The sequence below is a fragment of the Arvicanthis niloticus genome, chromosome 2 (assembly GCF_011762505.2).
Source record: "Arvicanthis niloticus isolate mArvNil1 chromosome 2, mArvNil1.pat.X, whole genome shotgun sequence".
Classification (NCBI taxonomy): domain Eukaryota; kingdom Metazoa; phylum Chordata; class Mammalia; order Rodentia; family Muridae; genus Arvicanthis; species Arvicanthis niloticus.
Genome location: NC_047659.1, coordinates 55,144,345 through 55,164,510, shown reverse-complemented (window position 1 = coordinate 55,164,510; position 20,166 = coordinate 55,144,345). Strand labels below are relative to the sequence as shown.

General features: G+C 37.0%; 1 protein-coding gene across 6 annotated transcripts in view; it reads left to right on the top strand.

Moving 5' to 3' along the window:
- Pde1a (phosphodiesterase 1A) overlaps positions 1-20,166 on the top strand; it is a 267,795-nt gene that overhangs the window by 226,619 nt on the left and 21,010 nt on the right. For all 6 annotated transcript variants that reach the window (XM_076928955.1, XM_034495039.2, XM_076928956.1 and 3 more), the window contains 6 exons: positions 602-727; positions 3,587-3,688; positions 3,794-3,914; positions 12,027-12,108; positions 14,238-14,358; positions 14,838-15,025. In XM_076928955.1, the coding sequence (XP_076785070.1) occupies positions 602-727; positions 3,587-3,688; positions 3,794-3,914; positions 12,027-12,108; positions 14,238-14,358; positions 14,838-15,025 (740 nt within the window). The remainder of the gene's footprint in view (positions 1-601; positions 728-3,586; positions 3,689-3,793; positions 3,915-12,026; positions 12,109-14,237; positions 14,359-14,837; positions 15,026-20,166) is intronic.

Below are 20,166 nucleotides of genomic sequence, written 5' to 3'. Positions count from 1 at the left end.
CAAAAGACAACACAAGAGAAAATTAATATGACTGAACATGACACCAAAGGCACAGCACATGAAAGGAAGGAGTTCACATGAAAGCTGAACCTCATTAAAGTTAAGAATGCTCTGCCATAGACAGTGCTAAGAAAATAAAAACAGAACATAGACAGGAGGACAATATATACACGAGACACAGTTATTACAGGACTGTTATTTAAAACACACAAAAGTTGTTTTAAAATAAAAATAAGAAAGCAACCTGACTGAAACTCAAATATATATTAGTGAAAAGAGCCAATATGGGAAGATATCTGCTGCATGCTGCAAACTCTGACATTTGGGGAAAGAAAACACAACAGAAGGCGACCTCCAACGAGCCATGCTGGATAAAGGGAAACTGAATTTTTTACAATTTCATTGTGAACTCGAAATGGTATACAAATTAACTTTGTTTCAAATATTAAAATATTATATAGTTTCAAAAAGTAACTTACTACTTGCATGATTTTCCGTGTTCAATAATGGGATTTTAACCAGTGTGATGACTTAAGCTTGATTGTTTATTACTAAACTCTCGAAGTCGGAAGACATCTGGATGTTTGCTTTTAACTTCCAGGTCAGATGTTGCCATTCTGTACAATGACCGGTCAGTGCTTGAGAATCACCACGTCAGTGCAGCCTACAGACTTATGCAGGAAGAGGAAATGAATATTTTGGTAAATTTATCTAAAGATGACTGGAGGTGAGTTTCAGGGGAAACCCGATGGAAATTGAACCTCAAGAACAATGTAAGTTATGCTGTTAACATGAGGCAGAGAAAGGAAGGCCCTAGGTCTTCCCTCATTGGAGGAAGTGCTCTCAGGCTCTGTCCAGGAACCGTCTCTGCTGGTGGATAGACAGGAACTAACTGCAGATTAATCCAATAGCCACACACGTGTGTAAGACCACATGTCACACCACAGATGATACAATTATTCAGCCTGTAGTGGAGCTTGGGTTGATTTTGTTACTTTTGTGGTTGGTTGTATTTCTGTTTGTTTTTTATGTAGTCTTACACAAACTCAAAATTTTAGTATCATGCACATTTTTCTCCTTAGTATTTTGCTATAAATGGAACTTATCATTAAAAAGATGAAAAACTTTCATCTACTTGAGAAAAATTACAACTATACTAAAATGACCCACAGTGAAGAGAAAAAATGTATGTCTCCCAGGAATAAAATGTGTAAAATTAACTTTCATTGTCTAGCCTTTGAATTATCTTTTTTTTTCTCATAGGTAAGTCTTGTTATTTCTGTATGAATTTATTAACTCTTTTTCTTTGTAATAATATTTTATGTGTCTCTTCATAAACTTTAGCCATCCTGGTTGGACTTTTTTGTATGATGTGTTAACAAATAATACATTAATCACACAGACTGTAAAATTTACTAGTAAGTTCAATGATTTCCAACTACCAGCATAATACCTATTTTCTAATATAACAACAATAAAAGTTTGCCTAACATTAAAACTTGGTTATCTTGTTAAAGACCTGTAATTTTTCTACCCTCAAGTGTTTTTAGTATTTTTATTACAAATAAAAGCATTGCATTTTTTATAAAAATATTTCACATCATAAGTTGTATTTCTCTTGTGTTATGTTTCACCTACTCTATTACCATAACTTAGAACTTATTAAGTATTTAAATGGAAAGCATAGCATATTTAGTACATTGTGTAGATTATGGAAAGTTTTTGTCTCAATTCTTCTGTTTAACAGATATTGTGTCTAGTCATATTAATGCAAATTCTGTTAAAATTCATTGAAAAATTATAATTGAGAATAATTTTATTATCTACTTCAATTCCTGTATTTCTCTGTAGACATGGTAAATTATTCTAAGCAGGTTGCCCAGTTTTATAAGTGACAGCAGAATACTGAGGCTTTGTCACTTTTGTATAAAATATAATAAGGTTGGACTGAGTGCCAGCAATTTTCAAAAATAAATAATAATATGTTGCTATTTTTAAAATAAATCATTTATTACTTAAGATATTCGTGATGGGGGTGGAGTTGAGACACAGTTTCTCTCTGTAGCCCTGGCTGTCCTAGAACTTGCTTTGTAGACCAGGCTGGCCTCAAACTCAGAGATCTGCTTCCCAAATGCTGGGATTAAAGGCACATGCCACCACTGCCTGGCTAAAAAATATTTGATTCAAGATCATATTCAAGTCAAAGCCTTGCCTTCATTTATAATGCTGGCCTGACAGTGAAAACAGAATATAATTGACTTCTTATCGATATATAGAAGCCTTTGCTAGGGTGACTCAATTTTCTACTTAGAGTGAGAATTTGTTACTCTGTCATAGGCTCTGTGATATGATCACTGTATTTACACAACAACATCTTGCTTAAAAGTTTAAACAGTTCCAATGGGTATGTCTATGTTACATAGGATTGGGTTCACAAAAGTCTACCCTTTCACTAACATCTGGACTTCGCTGAGGTGCTTGTGGTGGCTGCTGAGCTCTGTGGAGTGACCCAAGGGCCAGCTTTTGAAATGAGAATTCTGGTTGAATTTTATGCCAGTCACATTTAGCAGCACGACTGAGCAAATGAAGTCTCCTCTGGAGGGAAATCTTAAAAATCCTTTGCAGATCTACCACAAGAAATAAATGTTCAGTTAGTGTACTGACAGAGATATTACTACATAGTCCTAAGTCTATAAGTAGACTGGATAAATAATTCTGGTCCTATTAAAAATAGTTTCATTTAAAAGACTAAAAGAAAAGTGCAAGAGAGACCTTGAGAACTCATGTTTTTCCATGTCCCTTCCCTGGGGCATTGAGTCAAACTGTCTTGTTGGCCACATAAGTGTAGAATATTATCCAGTGCCACTGACTTCAAGTCTTACTTCTAAAGCATTCAAAATTGTCTTTAGGAGCAAGAGTGATGTTCTTGTGAGAGCACATGCCAGACAAGTACAAGGACCTTGCTTGGTTCAATGTCCAGAACGCATGTGAAAATGTCAGATATGGCAGAACATGCTGGCAATCTCATTCCTGTAGAAGCAGAGACAGGGAGATCCCTGGGATTTGGTGGCAAGCCAGCCTAGCCTAATTGTCAAGCCCCAAGTCAGTGAAACCCAGTTTTTTAAAGACTGCATTCAGTTCCCCTGAGTTTGACTTCTAGTTTCCACATGGACATGCGCAGATGTGCATGCACATCTATATACATATGTACACACAGAGACGCACATATAAACACACTCTGTGTGTGTGTGTGTGTGTGTGTGTGTGTGTGTGTGTAATATTTAAAATGTCCAAGGATTTTTTAAGTAGGAAAAAAACAAGACTTGGCAATTATGAGTTGGAAAGAAAAGTGGCTTGTGAAGGAAATACATCTCATTTTTAAGGAGGATATTAAGTGACATGACCTATTCAAATCATGAGTGTCAATGATTTAAAAAATGTACAACTTTTGTGAACACTATTGCATTTAAAAGGTGGTAGCTCTGTGTTGATAATTGTTAGGAAAAACAGTATGATCATATTTATAGAAATCTCTCTAAGCTAAAGATGACTCAAATGAACCTTTCTCCCTTTGATTCCTCTACAGAGATCTTCGGAACTTAGTGATTGAAATGGTCTTAGCAACAGACATGTCAGGTCATTTTCAGCAAATTAAAAACATTAGAAACAGCTTGCAGCAGCCTGAAGGGTAGGTTATGTTCTTTTGCCATGTTGAAGTTCTGTGGGTTTATGCTTAGAAAATACTAGATGATTATTTTGTTCTGGTAATTTGAGCATGTCTTTGGTTTGACAGGATTGACAGAGCCAAAACTATGTCCCTGATACTCCATGCAGCTGACATCAGCCACCCAGCCAAGACTTGGAATTTGCACTACAGGTGGACCATGGCCCTAATGGAGGAGTTTTTCCTGCAGGTGCATTTTTTACTCTGTTTTGGAAATAGCGACTGTGAATATTGACAAAACTTTTCTCAGCAGAACCAGGGCCTCTGACTTCTATTTCCATTTAGTCACCACACATAGTTAGGGTGCTTGGGGAAATCTACCAGGACTTGATGTAAGTACATTAGATAATCCAAAATTATATTAAATGCCTTTTAAAAGGAGTAATGTTCTAGATATGAGGATGTGGCAGTCAGGAAAAAAAGCAATAGAAAAGCAAGATAAGAATACTATATTGCCAGGCAGTGGTGGCGCACACCTTTAATCCCGGCACTTGGGAGGCAGAGGCAGGTGGATTTCTGAGTTCGAGGGCAGCCTGGTCTACAGAGTGAGTTCCAGGACAGACAGGACTATACAGAGAAACCCTGTCTTGAAACACTAAACAAAAACAAAAACACCCCAAAACAAAACAAAATAGCAAAAACAACAACAACAAAAAGAATACTATGATACTAGGAGGTAAGTCTGAGAACATAACCTGCACAGTGAGAAGAGAGAAAGGATGGTGAGGGAAACAGAAACTTCTATGTGTATCTTCCTGCTCAAAATTTACCTCCATACATAGCTGAAAGAGAGGCTGAGAAAAATGTAGTGGAGCAGATACCTGCCTAAGCGAATTGACAAATACAAGCCTGAAGGAGAGGAGACCCCTGTTCTCTGGTGTAGGTATTTCTTTACAAGTTGTTTCCTGTGTAGTGTCCCTGTTCTGTCAAACATAGTATAAATGTGATGTAATCATTCAAAGTTGGCTTCAGTTCCACAAAGGCTCCATCTTCCAAAAGATGGGCTCCACATCAGACTTCAGACCCCAGTGGAGCCATAGGACATAGAAATGTTGATTTCTGACCATCTGGTTACAAATTCAGTTCTTGTGGTATATTCTAGAGTTGTAGACTTGTTAGTCTATAGCTGGTACTATACTGACAATTAGAATTTTATCATAAAGGATGGAAGTTAGTAATGGCCAGATAAAGCAGATAAGACACATGAGTGGCTCTGCGGTCTCTAGGTGGAGGTGGAGCATGTCAACTCCTGGATGAAGAATATAAATCTGAAATTTTCTCTGAACTTGAGTGTCCACAGTATTCTGAATTTTTATTACATAGGTGTGAAAAACCTAAATATTCTGAATTGAATGATCATAAAAACCCAACACGGGGCAATCTGCTGGGTGCAACTAAGCCTGTACTTAAAGGACATTTTGTAGCATGTGATTTTTCTTATTTAAAACGACCAAAAGCATAAAACCACTGCTATGATTCTGTCTTTAAATGTAGGTGAAATTTAAGAAAATGGCGTTAAAATAAGTTGATAGGAGGAGGTGATAATTATAAAAACAAAAATCAGTGGAAGAAAGCAAAGGGGAACAAGAGCCAAAATGAATAGAGACAAAATCTGACAGCCTGAATGAAACCACTCGCAAGAGCAAAAGGAGGGAGAAATATACATAGAAGATGGATTAATATTATAGAGTTTACATATGTCAAAAGGGTACAGAAGTGTATGAACAGTTTTTTATGAATAATACTGATGACAAATAAAATTGCCCAAATCTTCAAGAAAGATATAAATTACCAACCTAGGCATACAACCAAGCTACAATGAATATTCATATACTTACATTTTAATTGAATTTTTGATACAATTCCACATAAGACAACTCAGGATTTGGCTGCTTTTCCAGAGCATGAGGATCTGGGCTCAATTCTCCACACCAACATGGCAACACACAATATCTATAACTACAGTCCCCAAGGATCTGATATTCTCTTCTGGCCTTCATCAGCATCAGACACACATGCAGTGCAAAGACATACATGCTGGCTAACACCCATACTCATAAAATAAATTAACTCTTAATAAATGAAAACCCAGGATTAGATAGCTCCAATGTTTTATTTTAATTTCAATTTCCATTATTTGATTCAGTTGAGAGACACCAATTTTCTTAAAAATTTTAAGACAGAAATAATAATTTTAAGACACAAAATTTTCATGATAGAGGAAGAAGAAAATTAGCAGTGTATTGCTCGTAAAATCTGACAAAGATGTTTCAAATAAAGGAAATTATAATTCATATCTGTCATGAATCTAGATGGGGGAACTCTTAAAATATTAGCAAGTCAAATCTATAATATTATAAAAGAATACATAGAATTACTTAGCATGCATGTCGAACATTTTTTAATTATACCAAACTATATTAAAAGTATAAAAGGGGAAAATCACATTGTCATATCAATAGATTCACAGAATGCATTTGACAAAATTCAACACTTTAGTTACACAAATTCCCAGCAAACTAAACTAATAAATGCTTCTCAGCTTAGTAAACGATCAAAGGGTCATCACTAATATAATACTCCAAGGAGAAATACAGAAAACTCTTATGTAAAAATTGGACTATCCACTGTTTCTGTTACATGTTTCATATGAAATCCTACTCAGTACAAAGTACTGAGAGGAAATAGTAAATAAAGTGGAAAAATAAAACTATGGTCAGATGCAAGAGGGCTGGTAGAACCAAAATATGGTTTCACAGTATTGTAGGATCAACTGTAGTTCTGTACACAAGCAGGAAACAATTGGAAAATTAAGTTTAACCTTTCTAGTTGTGGCAACTCCTTATGAGAACATGCCTCTTGCAAAGGATCTCCTTCATCTCTCCCTGGAGAGAAGAAGAAACACAATAAAAAGTGCCTGGTGCAAAGCCCCGATTCCTACTGTATGGATCTGAAATGCTCAGTGTGCTATCAAGTCATCACAGCCTTTAGCCATGTACAAACACTTGTCTTGTCTGTTGTCCCTTGTCAGCCTACTGAAAGACAAACAAGGTTGACACAAAAACCTATGTCTAGTGACCAATAAGCACCTTTTGGTTAGAAAAAAATTAAGTTTAAAACATCATTACTTATGAGAGCATCAGACAAAATATTAAAGATTACATTTAGCTAAATGCATGCAAAACCACATTTTAAATTTTACATATATATAAAGTTAAGTTATATGTATAATTAAGTTACATATATATATATATATATATATAATTAAATTAGACACATAATTAAGTTTTGTGTGTATGTGTAAATGGACAGATAGCCCATGTTAATGAGTGGTCCAGTTTGTTTTCTGTGGCTGTGTTCAAACCCAGACTGGAGAGGAAAGGGTTCTTTATATTTTACAAGTTGCAGTCATTGTCAAGGGAAGCCAGGTCAGAAGCTAAAGCAGGATTGTGTAGGTCACTGCTTACTAGATTGTTCTCCATGTCTTGCTCAGCTTACTTTCGGGGCTGGACTCTCTCACATCAGTCATTAATCAAGAAATCACTCCATAGTGTTGCACACAGGGCAATCTGATGGAGACATCTCAGTTGCAGTTTGCTCTTCCCGGGTGACTAAAAGTTGTGTCTAGTTGGAAAATGCTAGGCATAACAGTGGATTAAAATATTCAATATTACTAAGACATAGTTCTTTCAAAATTGATTCATAAGTTTGGGATTGTGTTTCAAAAATCTTAGCAGGCCTCTTTGTAAAAGCTAAAATTCTGATCCTACAATACAAGTGGAAATGCACAAATCTAAAATAGCCTTGGCAATTCTGTAAAAGACTAGAAAGCTGGAGCATCCACTGTCCCATATTACATAATTAGCATTTCGTAATATAGAAATGACCAGACTGTCACTGGCATATAGACAGGGAATAGATCAATGCAATCTGATAGTGCTTCCAGAAATGAGTCTACACATGTCTCCTCGTGTGATTTTCTTCATAGACACCGAGGCAAATAAGTTGGGAAAGACTTTCCACAATGTAAATACAACAATTATAAAATGATGGGGCAGTAAGCAAATCTATCCTTTCTTTAATGAGATTTTGTTCTTATTTATGTGTATGTGCTCATGTGAATGTATGGCATATATGTGTGGGTGCCCTTTGAGGCCAGTGCCGACATCCGATCCCCCTGCTTTTAGCATTTCTTCACCTGGCATTCTTGTTTTAGATTTTTGATTGTTTGTTTTTGCTTTTCTTTTTTATGTTTGAGAGAGTGTCTCACAGTGTAACACATTCTGGCCTGGAACTCACTCTGTAGCCCAGGTTAGCTTTGAGCTTTGGGTATTCTTTCTGCTGCAGCCCCCAAGTACTGTCATTAAAGGCAGGCCCGAGTACATCCTGCTGCTCAACTGCTGTTGAGCAAAATTAGAAGATGAATGTAAACATGAAACATTAGGAAAAGCAGTTAAAAGAATGTTGAAACGTTGAGAATCTTTAGGAGTAAAAACTCTAATAACTCTCTCTCTCTCTCTCTCTCTCTCTCTCTCTCTCTCTCTCTCTCTCTCTCTCTATCTCTCAAACAGTGTGTGTGTGTGTGTGTGTGTGTGTGTGTGTGTGTGTGTGTGTGTTTGCATGCATGCATGCATGAGTAAATTCATAATTAAAAAAACCACAGAGAAAATTTGGGCTGTGTTAACATCGAAGTCAATTTTGTGTTACCTTGTTTAACAAGTTCAGTATTTTCTGACAAATGCATAGGACTTTTTAAGTACACTGTGTTTGAAGGACAGTGTGAAGAGCAGCTCCTTATTCATCTGCTTCAACTCAACCAGCTCACTTCCTGCCTTTAGTTTGACTCAAGTTCACCCTCTATCCAGGAAGATTGTGGCCAGAGGAGAATTCAGTCCTGAGAAACATTGAAGGCTGGATAGGCCATCATCTTCCAGGCACAAGCTAGTCACACTTATCAGTGCATATAGTATCTTTTCTTTGAGTGTTTAACAAATCAACTGAGGAGTTTTTCAGTAGAATAATGATATCTAGAAGATGTTCCATCTGATTTGACTGTGATTGACATAAAAGACAGAGGTACCAGCCAAAATGATAACCAATAGTAAAATATTATATTCCTACCTCTTTTTCTCTTTTTGGACACATACTAGTTGGCACAATGAGAAGTTAACATAATTAAATTTAAGAATTACTACTTCCATTAGTTTGTTTTTCACTATGATCACAATAAATGAATAGTTTTCTCTTTTCAAGTCACTATTGTATGACACATAGAAATGATCGATCTCAATTTAGTAAAGCTCTATATCTGTTAAGCAATATTATCTTAGCAGAGAGAAACAAATGATTTGAAAAGTAGGTTATTCATAAGGAAAAGACAAAGTGATGCTTTTTTAAACTCTAAATTGTATATTATCAAGAAATCCCTCTGTTTTCTTTACTATTGGTAGATGTTCTGTAAAGTATGGCATTTTAAAGTAAAATTTGTCTCTCACACTACTAAAAATGCACTCAGTCAATCCACTCCAGATAAAGATCTGGGCGAAATGAAAATTACAGATATAAACTCCCAAATCAAATGAATGTAAAGAACTATAGCTCAAAATGTTAAAAATCAAAGCTAGTTCTAAGAGTTGAGAAAGTGCTGTAAACAGTAATTACACGGGTAATCCTAATGTTTGGTAAGATGATTACAGTAAAAATACACAATTACATTCTACCATAAATGCAACTGAATATAGATGTGGCATTCCTATAGCCATCAAACATATAATCTTTTAGAGTGACTTTGTGAGCATTTCTGAGGGTCATTTTTAAAAGGAATAAAGGAAGGCAGACACATGGCAAACATTCCTTATACAAGGTGTCCAGAGATGGCTGAAGGTGCACTGTCCCGCCTCCATCTCAGCTTGTCTACAGAACCAGGGCTCCCTCACCCCCTATCACTGGGGCCTGATAGTGGTCTGAATGTTACTTTATATTACTTTTAAGACTTACATCCAGATCTCAGTGTGAAAAAGTTCCCCAGACTTCTGTGCTTCATTCTTTTCTTGGTTGTTTTGTTTATTTAGCCATAGAAATTGCTTCAGTTGTAGTGAAATTTAAAGAAAGAAAGCCTTGGATTGACATCTTGCTGATAGCTGTCAGAGCCTTTTACTCTGTTTGGAAAGCGGAAAAATAATTACTGGCTGTTTGTCATACCAGTTCAAAGAAGAAACCTTGACAAGTTGGCTAGGAACTTTGAGACAGCTACGGGCTGTCAGACACTGAACACCGGACCCTCTTGGGGATTTTGATGGGACCACTTCTGCTGCCTCAGCACCTGTAGGCTCATTCCCAGAACAACAATGCCCAGACAAAGACCATCACAAAAGAGCCATTGGGTAATTGAGTGTAGTATTTCCTCTTACCACTTCCATATGTCAATGTAAACACCAGGAAATATATTTATTGGATTTAATAAGCTGTTGATTCTAAAAACTATTTTTGGTCTCTTAAATAAAGTGCTTTCAACAGAATGTACAACTTTCAAGATAAATGTGAAGCAGTTGTTATGTAGAATGCTCACAGTTTTGACCATTGATTTCATTTGAATAAAAAGTCAGTATCTCCTGCCTTAGGAGAATAAGGCCCTCATAAGGTTGGTCAAGCTTCTCCTAAGATAAGTTTCCCTTTGTACATCTCTCCCCTCCCCATGGTGTTCTGTTCAGTTTTTTCGTGGTCTGGCTCAGGGCCCCCTGCTGCTCACCTGGTACCCATGGCCTTTATTCATTCCAAAAAATAAATAACACTTTGAAATATTTATAAGAAAATTGAATAATTAATGTATTTTAGCATCCCGTGCTTTTAGCAATAGGAATTTAATATTCTAAATTAATTGAAAGGTACAGGAGGCAGAAAAAAACATTAACCCTCCAACTTCAGCCACAGGAAAGCCAAATCTGCATGTCAGTGGCAAATGTTTGTCTTAGATAAAAATGTCTCAACTACTCCATGTCTTTAAAATGGAGCTTACACAGAGCATAATATCAAGGTGCCCTTTTCAACCCTAAATAATCCTTTTCAGTCTTTGAAAGAACCATATAATATAGAAATAGACCTACTTAGTGGTATCCTGTTGGGGTATTCTTAAGCTATAAATAGCAGATATTCAATCAATAACATCAGCCAAATACAAATATTATACTGTCAGCCAAGGACAACTGCATCTGTAAATACTAAATAAATATATGTCTTTAATATTGTTTTTCCCATTAAGGCTATCATCTGTCATTTCTATTGTAAACAATGACAGTGCCATTATATTTTAATTTAAACACTTAAGGATACTGTTATTCAATAATTAACTACTGATGACATTCTTGTACTGTATTATAAACATATGATAAAAATCATTTGTAGTGAGACATTTAATAAATCTTAGTCAATGAAAAGAAAGAGATTTCAAAATACTCATGCATATTTCACTTGAAGAAACAGTCAAACATAAAATCTTGCTTTTTAAAACTTTGTGAAGCAGAATCTAAAATATGAAGATAAGTCCATAAACTTCATGGTTAATTAACATCTGAAAAATGCATTGGAATGACTGATCCATAGGGACTTCGGAAAACTGAAACGTTTGTCTGTTTAAAGTCAATGGGTTGGAATACTACAAAGATATTTAGAGATCTATTAGCACTAGAAAAATCCCTCCAAAAACAAACTATTCAAGATAAATTATATACGTTTAGACTTTAATGATATAAATAAGTATGTAGGCATCACTGCTTTAAAAAGATGTGGTTGTTTTTAGTCATTCTATCTAGACTGCACATTTTCTTTTTTATAATTTGTTGAATTTTTTTATTTGCTTGAAACTTCTCTAAAACACAAAGCCTATTACTATTGTTAAATACAGAAGTTTTGTATAAACCATTTCATAGCAGCATTCACGGTAGAGTTCAATTGAGTTTCTAGGAGAAAATATGTGTGAATGGAAAAGAATGGGAGACTTTGGAGCTACTTTCGAATTCTGCTAGTGGATATTATTTTAGCTTAAATTGTCTCTTTTGACAGCCTCCCTTCTTATCATATACTAAAGCTGATATCTCCTATATTTCCAAATCAAGTCCATCTTTTATCTCCTGTACATTAACCTGAATCTCATCTACTCTCATGTTCCAGTGACTTTCTGTACAACAGTAACCACACAATTGGCCTCTCTACCATGTCATCTGAAATCCACATGCTCCTGTGTAGTGATTGCACATTTTCTTAAATTCTCCAACTTGATTCTGGCAATTCATCTTTCTTTCCCCAGGGAGACAAAGAAGCTGAATTAGGGCTTCCATTTTCTCCACTTTGTGATCGGAAGTCAACGATGGTTGCCCAGTCTCAAATAGGTAATTTTGAAGAATGGTGGTCCTGAAAAGTGGGTGGGACTTGATGGTGTTCAAATGCATGTACTATGCTGTTCAACGTCTTCCAGACCAACCTCGTTCTACACTCAGATTAAACTGTGACTTCAGGCTGATCTAGGTAATGCTGAAGGAGAATCAATGAAATATTTTTACAAAATGAATTCAATAAAGCCACTACTGCTGGTCAAGGTCAGGGTTTCTAGGTTCTTGTCTTCTTAACCACGGAGTTAAAGTAAAAGCCTAACCCAAAATTTTCAGGAATAGCAAAGCAATTTTATTTAAAGGAAAGCAATAGAAATGATCTCTATGAACAAGGACCCATGTTAGAGCCTAGAGTCTCTTTATGTATTCTAAAGGAAGGAGAGACTAGGTTCTGAGGGGTATACTTGCAGCAGATCTCTATTCTGATTGCTAAATTAGATCACACGGGCATTCTCCTACCATGTAGCCCACTTCCTAGAATGCTTCTGATTGAATAGAAACTACTCCAGCTTTGACTATTGTTAGGGGAATGGAATTTTATCATTATCCTTAGGTGGTATAGATGTAGCAGGATGCAAGTGGAAGTCTGTGGTTGTTAGATGAACTGTATGGAGAGGGGTATGTGTATGCACAGAGCACACAGGGAGCCGGACTGCCAAGAGCAGTGTTGGGAAAAGAAATGTGTAACACATCCAGCTGAGTCCAAGGTTACTGAACTATCCCCTATGCTTGCCTGTCTCTGATAGTATTCTGACAGCCAGACTCCTCTTCACAGAACCATGTGATGTATGAATCTGTATCCCTTCTCCAGAGCTGGGCTCTGGTGTAGCTGTTACAGAACATTAGGACAGTGGGAAAGCTGCTGGCTATAACTTTTTCTCTTCCCAGCCAACTTCCAACAACTGTTCAACCAATAAAACAGCATCTGGTGCTTATCACCATTCAGAAAGTGGATGTTGTAGACTCAGGATCTCATCTAGCAAGCTGGCTGACTCTCAGTGGCTAGTGGCTCTGATACACATTCCTCTTAGTGAGTAGAGGTGCTGAATTATTGGACAGTCTACCTGCTCTAGAAAGCTTAAAGTCTGGGTGAACAATTAGTTTTACTTTGAGTTCAAATATTAATTAAATTATAGTAGTTTTTTATATAAAATTTGAAATGTGTCCCAACACGTCCTTGAGAAGTGTCAAGCATACAATACTTTGGTTAATCATTCAATGGATAATTTGCATGTTTGTGTATGTTACTTCCAGATCCTTCTATTCTTGTATTCAGACGTTAGTTTCTGTTCCTAGGTGGGTTCAAGGCAAAAGCACCTAATAGCTCTTGGGACTGCAAGGTTTTGCAGTCTCGGAACTTTAAAAGGTTATTGTTTTTAATCTCCTTTTACCTCACTACTAAGGGGCAAATGCATCCTGTGGACAAGGCTCTGCTCTTTGCCCGTCATTCTCCATCTTGATGAGCACTTTAAATGTAAGTCATCACTCAATCCTGACATCTCAAAGTGGTGGGATTAGTGCTGTCACCTGGAGATTGCAGTGTTCTCTCTGCTGCTTTGACAGCACACACCCACACTTTGTGAACTAATTCTTTATATGCAGAGAATAATAAACAGCAATTTGAAAAAAGAGTGCACTCACAGACTACTCTGATGCAGTAAAGGGAAAAAAAAAGTGGCTGTCCTCCTGTGGTTTGAAGGGTGGGGATCTTTAATTAGTTGGTCTACTTAAGGTTTAGATAGCATTTTTTCCCTGCTGCCTAACATTCAACAACCAAAAACCAAATGAGGACCATTCATAAGGGTAATGGCCTCTCACTAAGAAGAGAAGACATCCCTGTTCATTAGAATTGGCTCAATAGTTAGGACAGCAGAAAGGATGGAATATTAAATAGGAAAGACCATGTGCTTGCACTAGGACGTTTTGTTTCTCAGCTCTTACTACTGAATGCACTATTACCCAAAGTAGCTGCCTCTGAAGATTGTTACTGTCCTCAGCTTAGCCAGTTCTGTAATGAGGACTTGTTTTTCCACATGTGTCTCAGGAAGTCCTCACTGTGGCTTACCATACAGTTTAGGAAATTGTGACACTTGATTGTATCTTCTGTTCTGTGTGTTTTGCTTTTTTAGGTTTCATTGATTTCATAGTGGAGCCAACGTTTTCTCTCCTGACAGACTCAACAGAGAAAATTGTTATTCCTCTTATAGAGGAAGCTTCAAATTCGGAGTCTTCTAACTATGGGGCAAGCAGGTATACTAATACATATATATAATCTTTTGCCCAATAATTATTCTTTTCCTCAAAAGTAGGCCTGCGGTTCTTGCAGTAATTGTTAGGTAGTAGTGCCATCTAGTGTCTATATACTATAGTGCACTCCCTTTGCAACTGATGATGGTCCAGTATAAATGAGGAAACAAAGGGTATGAGTCTGGATGGGAGGGGAGATGGGGGAAAGAACTGGGAGGAGTGAGTAGAACCCAAACTAAAATCAGAGTACACTAGCTGAAAAAGAGTCTGTTTAATTTTTTTAAAAGAGAGAGAAAATAAATGAAGCATGTTGGACAGTCCCTGCCCACTCCATGTGGGAAAGAGGATGAGGGGTAAGCACCTGCCACAGGTTACATCTGGGCCCATGTGACTGTTGTCTAACACCTGTGGGTCTCTATAAACCTGTATAGTATGGTATCTTGACCTAGATGTCTTTTGATTTCTTTGGTTGTCCATGGCAGCTCATCCACCATGATTGGGTTCCATGTTGTTGACTCTCTGAGGCGGTCAAACACAAAAGGCTCCATGAGTGATGGGAGCTGTACCCAAGATTACTCTCTGTCGGCTGTGGATCTGAAGAGTTTCAAAAACAACCTGGTGGACATCATTCAGCAGAATAAAGAGCGGTGGAAAGAGTTGGCTGCCCAAGGTACAGTTGTTGATGATGCTACCATTAATGAGTCTCTAATTCCTTAATAATTTGCACCGCCTTCCATTTGATGTGCATCTTTTATAAAATACAAAAACTCTTGATCGTTATTGAATTTTGATCATTCATGAGACAGCTGGTCCTGTTGCCAGCTAAGAAAGGATACTGCTGTTCATGTCACCTGAGCTGCAAATGTGTGTGCTGATAGATGGTGGCCGTACAGATGTGCAATAAGGGACAATAACATGATGACAAACAGTGTAAGAACCCTTGTGCTTTATCAATGGTGCTTTCAAGCCTATTCTAGCACCAAGAAAGGCCACTAGTTCTTGCTGTATCTACTTGAGTGTCTAGTATTTTAGTCGAAAATAAAAGTTTGGGGCTGGAAAAATGGTTCTGTAGTTAAGAGTACTTGCTGCTCTTTCTGAGGACATATGTTTTTTTTTCCAAACACTTATGATAAACAGCTCATCATAGCCTATACCTCTAGCTCCAGGATCCAGTGATCTCTCTTGGCCTCTGTAGACATCGGCAGAACTACTTATCTCTCTTAGCCTCTGTAGACATCTGCAGATACATGCTAGCGTATACACGCATACAAACACACACACACACACACACATACACAGAAACACATGCATACACATAATTGCAGTAAATAATTTTGAGTGAATAAAAGCATTATGAATTATTGGGTATCCAGAGTAGAAACTACTGTGTGAATTGGTTGTTAAAGGTACTGTGGTTGCGTAATGAGAGGGAACTGAGTAGACCCGCTTCAGTCTTCAGGAAGGCCTGCAATGCTAAACATGAGCAGGAGTGCACTTTGAAATAAGGATGTGAGGAAAGCCTTCACTAAGGAAGTGATGACACAGATAAATAGGAGAAGGGATGAGAACGAGGGCTAGAGAGCAGCCTGGTGTGGAAGATCAAACCTTTTCAGACAGATGCAAGGAATGGCCATGTACAAACTAGGAGGTGGAGATTGCCTCAAGCCTGTGGAAAGGGAAGATGGTGAGCATGGAAGCTCTGCAGGAATGGTATGGGAAAATGCGGTGACCACACCATTTGTTTGATCCCTCAAAAGGAAAGCCAAATGTACGCTTATCCCTCAGATGACATGTGAGTGACTTCAACCAACATTTAACAATGGTTTCTCTGACTACATAGCAGGAGATATTATTTTGTTTAGGTTGCAAAAATCTCACCAGAAAGGAGGCAGTTATTTGCCACCTAGGAGAAAGATGAAAGTGTAGACTAAACTCCAAACTGTGAAACAGAAGAGGGAGGCTTGAAGCAGTATGCGTGCAACAGCATGAGCAAGAAGTTAGACTTTAGGTGTTTGAACAGAGACTTTCTGTGCGTATTGCACTGGTTTCAATATGCTTAGTCTAAGGAGGGGCACTAGTAGGAAACGTGGACCTGCTGGAGTAGGTGTGGACCTGTTGAAGGAAGTGTGTCACTGTGGGAGTGGGCTTTGAGAGAGCTTCTTCCTAGCTGACTGAGGATGCCAGTCCCTCTCCTAGCTGCAGTCAGATCAAGATGTAGCTTCTCCTCCTGCACCATGTCTGCCTGCATTCTGCATGCTTCCTGCCTTGATGATAATGGACTGATCCTCTGAACTTGCAAGCCAGCCCCAATTAAACGATGTCCCTTATACAAGTTGCCTTGGTCATGGTGTCTCTTCACAGCAATGGAAACTCTAATTAAGACACATATTTATAAAATGTATAGATGCTAAACATAATCATGATACAGAGTATACCATAAATATATATGTATGCATATTATGTGTGTATGTATGTATCATTGTATGATTTGACTTTAATAATTTTAAACTCTATACCCACCATTGTATCAAATCCTATCTGTTCTCCTTCCAATCAATCCTAGATCTGATCTCTTCTTGCTCATTCTCTTGCATGCATGAATCTATATGTGTGTATATAACATATATACATAATTGTATGTTGTCTTTTCTATTGCTATGATTAAACACTATCATTGAGACAACTTATAAAAGAAAGTTTAGATTTGGTTTGTAGTTCCAGAGGTTAAAGTTCACAATGTTGAAACAAAGGAACAGCTGAAAGCTCACATCTTGATCTATAATCACGGACAGAAAAGGCACTGGAAATTATGTGGGCTTTTGAAACTTTAAAGCTCATGCAGAAAAATATCTATTTCAACAAGGCTACACCTCCTATTCCTTCTTAAACAGGTTCACCAACGTGGGACCAAGTATATGAGCCATTCTTACTTCATTGTACCACACATGGCATTTACTGTCATGATACTACTTAATATATATATATATATATATATATATATATATATATATATATATATATATGCCTTTATAATTATGCATATAATTATCTTATATGAATATATTTCATCATAACAAATGAAAACATCTGCTACAAAAGACGCCTACTCCAATGTCAGTGACTGTTAGTTTATATGGCCATGGTAATCTGCTATGGACCACTCCCAACCTTCAGTCCCTGAAGTGAGAGCATCTTTCTTATCTCAGATGGGATGATGATGTGAAGCTGATCCAGTGTCTACTGAAGCTATATGAGAATCCCAGAGGTGGTACCACAATCTCAGCATTCCTCACATCTTCATCTTCAGATCTGCAGAGCATCCCACTAGTCCTTATCAGGGGAAAGGTATAAATCCTTTGGTTCCACTATGTAAAGTTCACTGTAACAAGGTGAGCTAGTAGCTAAAACACCCCTTAAAAGAACACTTTCATCCAGGAAGCCTTCTCTTAGGGAGCTGAACATACCTGTCTAGAATTGATGTATGTAGATTTTGTTTTGATATTAGGCTTTAAAAAATACGAAAGCTTTCTAACATCCCAGAATTTCCAGTTTGGATTAGATTTTTCCATCTAGGCTGAAGACTATGTCCCTATCATCAGTCTGTTATTTCTTATTGTCTTGTGTCTCTATCTTTTCTACACTATTCATGAGATGTCAGAACAACATGCTATTCTTGTAGCAAGGTGGGCATTTGAAAACAGCAAGAAGAGTATATGTGAATTCTGTATCTGCTACCTTGCTAAATATGTCTGTCAGAGGTAGGAGCAGCTTTTACTACCCTTAATGTGCATAGTCATATTGACTTCGTCCTGTCCTAATTGTATTGCCTTTATCTCTCCATGTCTAACAGCTCTAGCTGAGATTATATTTAAGAGGAGTGAAAAAAGTGGAAATGCTTGTCTTATTTCTGATGTTACTGGAAATATTTCAAGTTTTTTCTTCATTGAACATAATGTTGGCTGAAGGCTTGCAGTGTGTTACTTTTTTGTGTGCTGTGATATATTTCTGTCATCAAGGTCATCAAGGTCTTTTATCATGAAGGGTTATTGGATATACCGGAAGGCCTTTTCTGAATATAACGTGATGGTCATGTTGTTTCTGTCTTTGAGTCTATTAATGTGGTAGATTATATTTACTGATTTGTACATGTTGAAATATCCTGCATCTCTGAGATGAAGCCAGTTTTACTGTGGTAGATGGTATTTTTGATGTGATCTTGAATTTGGATTAATTATACTTTGTTGAGTTTAGCTTCCATGTTTATCAAGGATATTGACCTATACTTTATTTTTATGTCTATCCTTGTCTGGTTTATGTGTAAGTGTACTGATGGTTTCATAAAAACAAACAAAAGTAAACACAGACAAACAAACAAAGAAAACTCTTTGTATTTCTCTTCTATGGAATAGTTTGAGAGTCAGTGGCTTTAATTCTTCTTTAAGGAGATTCTACACAAAGGCTTCATGCAATATAATGTGCATTTTCCTATTTGCTGAAACCATCCAATGGATGCCAAAAGGAAAGATAAATAAATTGAAAGTTTTCTACTATTTCTTTTATATCTGAATTTGTATGCTTTCTGACATTGCAGTTTTTTTCTCTAACTTTGCATTATGAATATGAATAATAGCTCCAAGACTTTATAGCAGTTCATGTACCCTCAGAAAACAGTTGGGTTAGAATGTGGCCGTAGACAAGGTGGCAATGAGGAAGAGATAGGCATGTTAGGTGCTGCAATGCTGATCCCATATTAGTGAAGTCGTATGGCCTCAGTGACTAGACCATTTACAAGCACATTGGAAGTTTGTCAACATTGTATCTTAGGGAACTCTACACACTACACACATACAAATGCACATATGTTTACATTTATGTGTGCATGTATATACATGTACTCTCATTTCTGCTCTCCTTAAGGAACCTTTAGACTTACATTCAACATTCTCTGTTTAATTTTCTTCCCTCTCTGTTTCAAATGTTCTTTATTAATCAGGGCAATATAGTGCTGGCCTCAACTTTAATTCATATAGGAAAAGAAACCCTGTTTCCAACAAGTACTTGCTACCATTCAGCAATGAGTTCATGGGTAGGTTAGAGTAGTGTTTGGCCAATTACTGAAATGCTTTCAATAGACTGATCCATGTATAACGTTAGAACCTTTGTGAGCCAATGATTTCTCAAAAGCCCATCTGTGGTCAGTCCAGCTTTTTGGTGAATTCTTAATATCAAAATTATTCACTCATTAAACCTCACAGTTTAGGATACACAGAGAGCCCTGTCATGTGCTGGAAATATGCTCCAGTTCCATAAGGGCATGCATGAAAATCATATCTAGCTCTGAATCCTTTGCATACTATATTTTATTCTATGGGTTCATACTTATCAGGCATTTTAAATTTATGTCTAATTTGTGTGTATGGATATTTTGACTGCACAGATGCCTGTGCACTCTATGTGTCCCTGGTGTTTTTGGAGGGCCTTGGATCCCCTCAAACTGGAATTACAGATAATAATTATGATCCACCAATGTGGGTGCAAGAAATTGAACCTGGATCCTCCAGAAGAGCAACCAGTGCTCTTAAAAGCTGGTCCACCATTCTAGCCTCTTAGTATACATTTTATATATAAATTAAGCAGAGAGAATAATGAAAACATGATAATCATATGCTAAAATAGAACTCTATAACAATACATTATAATGAAAAATAAATGAAATCTCTACCTCTTTCTCAAAATATCTTGCTGAAAGTCATATTGGACTCATATAATAACATCAGTTCCCATAACTTTGATTCCTGTACAGGATTTGGG